General features: G+C 53.3%; 1 protein-coding gene across 1 annotated transcript; it reads right to left on the reverse strand.

Moving 5' to 3' along the window:
• Positions 1-425: 425 nt before the first annotated feature.
• LOC135371417 (uncharacterized) lies at positions 426-4910 on the reverse strand. Its single transcript, XM_064605476.1, has 2 exons — positions 4477-4910; positions 426-4411 (listed from the first exon to the last, which is right to left on the reverse strand). The coding sequence occupies exons 1-2, from the start codon at positions 4481-4483 to the stop codon at positions 3531-3533; spliced, it is 888 nt and encodes a 295-aa protein (XP_064461546.1). The 5' UTR covers positions 4484-4910; the 3' UTR covers positions 426-3530.
• Between the last annotated feature and the right edge of the window lie 425 nt (positions 4911-5335).

Genomic DNA, 5335 nt, shown 5'->3' on the forward strand with positions numbered 1-5335 from the left:
GGCAACAAGGCTGGTAATTTTCATGTCTCTCGGTGAAGGCAGTGAGTCAGCAGAAAATGTCAAAGACGTGTAAAAAAGCGGCATGATTGCGTTAGCCGTGAGGTACCACAAACACGCTAGCTTTTGTTTTGTCGGGTTCAGGATGAACGAAGGGCCTTTTGCGGCTGCAGTGAGGTTTACACACACAAAATACCTTTTCCCGTTTTCCTTACAGAAGCCGTCAAAGATAACATGGTTTCAGGGCGATCCTCGGAGTTTGGCGCCACGTAACGCAGGAACGCCGCGTAATTCAGCAAAAATACTTCTCGGGCGTCGGTTTCTCATTTACTCCGACCGGTAAAAAAATTCACATAGAAATCCACGGGGGTCGAGCGCCACGATTGGATCGCTTCATATGGAGTGACTCACTGGCGAGCCTGGTCCAACCTTGCGACGTCCAGGTTCTCCCGAGCCGTCCGGGCTGCATCGTCCAGTCGACTCCGGAGGTCCTCAGGAAACCTTGAATAAGGAGGCCGGGTAGCACCATCCCGGAGGCCCAGAGCATTCTCCACAGGAAAAGGGGGCTCTCGTCCCAAGTTCAGGAACGCCGGGGTGAATCCTGTAGACCTGTTGACCGTCGTCCGCGTAGCGAACGCCAGTTCAGCCAGGCGAAGATCCCAATCACGGTGGTGCTGGCTAGTAAAAGCAACCAACATCATTTTCAGGTTCCGATTAACACGTTCGGTAATGTTAGCCTGAGGGTGATACCGGGAAGTCTTCTTATGCTGAATGCCTAAGACAGCGCAAGAATCTGAGAACACCTTACTTGTAAAGTAGGTTGCGTTGTCGGTGATCAGCTGTGCGGGAAACCCGAACCGGCAAAAGGTGTCGAGTAACTTTTCCCACACTCTCTGGGAAGTGAGTGTCCTGAGAGGAAACAGCTCAACCCATTTCGTGAAATGATCAGTAACCACGAACAGATACTGGTTACCTCTAGGACTACGGGGAAATGGTCCCATCACATCACAAGCAACTATCTGCCAGGGTCTATTGCTCTGAACAGGCTGTAAGCGCCCAGGGGGTAAACCACCACGAGGTTTCGCTCTCTGGCATACGGGACAAGTACGAACATACTTTGTTACATCCTGCCTCATTCCTGGCCATGTCGCAACACGACACAACTTTTCATGAGTTTTCCTGCCGCTGCTGTGACCTGCCAAGGCCGAGTCATGAAAGTAACGTATGAAAGACTTACGCAACTTCCGTGGCACCACGACTCTGAACGGGTATGAGCAGTCGTCCTCATCCGCCTTGGGGTATGTATCTGAACAGGATGCCATCCTCGCCCAGCAGATAGGAGTCGTGCCGTCCGTCGGTCGTTCCGGTGTCCGCCGAGTCTTGCTCAGCTACCCACTGCGACACCCGCTGACAAAGGCCGTCCGCTCTCTGAGCGTCTAGGAGCTGCTCTCTGCTCACCACCGTGCCCCAAGACGAAGATACGTCTCGTGTCACCTGTGCTGCTGCCAGAAGTTGAGAAGGTGCCTCGGTGCCTTCCTCTTCCCCCTCCGGTAGAGGCGCACGGGACAGCGCGTCTGCTACGACGTTCGTTGAGCCCCGCCTGTACTCCACGTTGAAGGAGTAGCCTTGTAGCATCAGGGCCCACCTGGCAAGTCGTCCAGACGGGTTATGGAGCCGCTGCAGCCAAGAAAGTGCCTGGTGGTCAGTCTGAACAGTGAAGGTACTGCCGTCCAGGTAAAAGTCGAACTTCCTGAAAGCGAAGATGATCGCCAAGCACTCCTTTTCCGTCACGGAGTAGTTCCGTTCAGCCGGATTCAGCGTGCGACTTGCAAAAGCCACTGGACAAAGAGTAGCGTCATGTTCCTGCAAGAGAACTGCGCCAACACCATAATCGCTTGCATCTGTTTGCACAACAAATGGTCTGTTAAGGTCGGGCAGATAAAGCTTAGCCGTATCAGCGATTGCTTGTGATAGAGCTCGAAATGATCGTTCCTGCTCTTCTCCCCAATTCCAGCGCGTGTCCTTGCGCAACAACTAGTTAAGCGGCTGCGCTAGCTCGGCACAATTCGGAATGAATTGTCTGTAAAAACCGACCATACCTAGGAAGCGCTGCAAGGCTTTGACGTTACCGGGAACCGGAAAGTCCGTGATCGCCTTTAGCTTGTCGTCGTTAGGACGGATGGTCCCTCCGTCCACCACAAAGCCGAGAAGGCCGATCCTAGACGATGCCAGCTGCACCTTGCGGGGGTTGATCGTTATGCCCGCTTCGTTGATCCTTGCAAGGACGATTGACAGGTGTTCCAAGTGTTCCTGAAAATTTCTAGAAAACACTACGACATCATCCATGTATGCCATTGCGAAATTGTACTTCGCATTTCCCAACACTGTATCCACCAACCGCTGGAAACTGGCGGGTGAATTAGACAGTCCGAAAGGCATTCGTACAAATTCAAACAAACCTCTATGACACGTAAAGGCTGTTTTTGGGACATCCTCCGGGGCAACTTGGATTTGCAAAAATCCTCTGCTACAATCAAGCGTTGAAAACACAGTTGCGTTGCCCAGGGAATACAAGATTGACTCAATGGACGGGAATGGGTAAGAATCCCTTACAGTTACTGCGTTGAGTCGACGGTAGTCGACGCATAACCTAGCCGTACCATCACGTTTCGGAGCCAGAACAACAGGAAATGCCCAAGGGCTCTGAGACCTTTGAACTGCACCGGTTTGGAGCATTTCGTCAAGAGCAGCGTCTAATAAAGCACGCTTATGCACACTCAATGGTCTCGGATTACAACGCCAGGGTCTAGCGTTACCGGTGTCTATGCTATGCTGTAACACGGACGACTTACCCGGTTTTTCTGTAAAGATTCCGTCAAACTGCCGCAGTACTTGTTCAAGCTGACGGCGTTGCTCCTCGGGACCATGGAATGACCCCAAGACAGTCGGCAGCCCAGACGTTTCAACGGACGCTGCCACAGCTTGCTGTGCTGTGCAGTGTTCCTGTGCTGCGGCGAAGCGGAAAAATCCCGACGAGCCGTGGTACACGTATCCTCCATTGGGCAGGTCCAGCACAAACTTCTGCCGGATGATGAAGTCTCTGCCCAGGATAACAGGGACTGCCAGGCCAGGAAGGTGCACGAAGCGCTGCTTTCGTCGTCTACCATCCAAACGTACCCAGAGCACAACTGCTGCCTGTGCTGGAACGGCGTCATTGGAAGCAAGACGAAGAGTGACATCTGTGGATTGCAATTCCACATGCCGTGATATGCAATGTTCGTAAACACTATCCCCGATAAGGGAAAGCGTAGCTCCCGTGTCGATAAGGGCGATGTAATCTTTACCCAAAATTCGAACGGCGATGTTTGGTTCCTTATCCTCGATGTAATCTCGGACAGAAAAAGCAAGAGGAGCCAAAGCATCTCTTTGCGTTACCTTACCGCTTGCAAAGCTAGTTTTTGACTGATGAAGGCCACGGATAGTAACCGTCTGCTCGCTTTCTTCGCAACTTGCCGACGTCGTTGAGCGAGCATTCATGGACGCCGGCTGCGACCGTTTCCCGATGGCACATTACTGGTGTTTGGTCTTTGTCGCGGGCATTCCCGACGAAAATGGTCAGGGCTGCCGCAATTCCAACAGCCGTTGGGCGCTCGTGGCTGCGGGGGCGCAGGATGGTGCCGCTCCCACTGCCGTGGGGTTTCGCTAGCTGAAAGGCCAGGTTGACCGCGACTTCGGGGCGGGACGGGTCTGTCAAGGCTCGTTCCTGCGGGGATCGTCCTCTGGTCATAGAGGAAGGGATCTAGGGCTCGGTGGGATGACTTCGCATTGTATAAATTACGGGGGTTGTCACCCAAACCTGTTGCATGCAGGCGTTCGACCGAGGCGGCTCCTCCGGACCACGCGCAGCGCGGTTCCAACGCTAGTTCCGGGGGCGGAGGGGGCCGATATTCAAGCTCTGCCAGGAGGTCGCCTTGTATTGAACGAGCCTCCTGGGCCAACGCCTCAAGGGTTTTAAAGCGATGGGCTCTTAAGTAGGGCTGGAAGCGCGGGTGGCACTGACGGATCGCCCGTGCGACGCGCTGCTCTTCCGTAGCAGTGGGATCCGCTCTGCTGTACAGATCCTGCAATGCCCGAACGAATTCAGATAAGCTTTCCTCAGGATGTTGAGTACGCTTATGCAATTCCTCTAGGACACGGTATTCGTAATCCGGGGGAAGAAATTCGTTTTTGAACCGCTCCTGGAAGTCCTGAAAGGACGTAAACTCCGATTGCAACCGAAGCCAGCGGGCGGCGTCTCCGACCAAAGCAACCTGCAGGATGCGTTGGACTAGGACTTCGTCCGAAATTCCCATACCCGTCTGATAGGCGGTGAGGTCATCCAGGAAATCGGCAACGGACTTCTTATCGGTGTAACCTGAGAAGGTAGGCACCGGTAAGTTGAGTCGTAGAGGTGCTTGTGCCTGCGGCGGCGAAACCGACCCGGCATCCAGGCGTTGAACCACCAACGAGCACAACTCCGTCATGCGTGACAGGAGTTCTGCCGTTGCGATGGCGTCTGACTGCGGCGCGGGCACCTTCGCCTTGTGAGCCATCAGCTCCGAGGGCTCGTCCACCGGGTGGGAGCTGAAAAACTCAAAAACAAACAAAAAAAAACACACGCAAGAACACACACCCAGAAAACTAACCGCAACAACTGCAAACTACAACAACTACTATACACTACTAACCGTGCCGCGTGTTCCCCGGCACGGAACAGACGAGCTCGGACCCCAAACGTTGGGCGCCAGTTGTGGAAACCTAAGTTCCCACAACCTCGGGGCGTCAGCCCGTCCGTTCCGTGCGCGAAGGAACAAGCAGCACAACAGAGATTCAAACCAACATACCAAGTTTATTTTACGTTCAGACAGAATCAGACCTTCGGCTTGCACCCAGCAAAACCAACTGCCCCTCTTCCCTTTTTGTGCGGCTTTTAAATCCATCGGGGAACGCCCCCACGGTCCCGACCGGTTCCCTCCGGTGTCGTTATCAGACTGATGTGGTTGCCACACTCTATCTCTGCGTTAGTGCCTGTTTTGACACAAACGCCTGTAACTAGCTTTATTCCTACGTTTCTGCAGCAAAAACCGATAAGGCTTGTGGAAGGCTTTACCTGGTCGCGCCTTCTCAGACTCATTTATTCCTTGGGGTTTGATTGGAGGTCAGTCGTTTATTCCTTACTGTCAATATAGCGTCATTTGATGGAACGGGTGACTTGGCGTTAAAAGCAATGTGTTCGAGCATTTTTTAGTGTTATGTACAGATGTGACGTAACGAGTCATTTATGTTGCTAGCATCAGCC

The sequence above is a fragment of the Ornithodoros turicata genome, unplaced genomic scaffold, assembly GCF_037126465.1.
Source record: "Ornithodoros turicata isolate Travis unplaced genomic scaffold, ASM3712646v1 Chromosome11, whole genome shotgun sequence".
Classification (NCBI taxonomy): Eukaryota; Metazoa; Arthropoda; class Arachnida; order Ixodida; family Argasidae; genus Ornithodoros; species Ornithodoros turicata.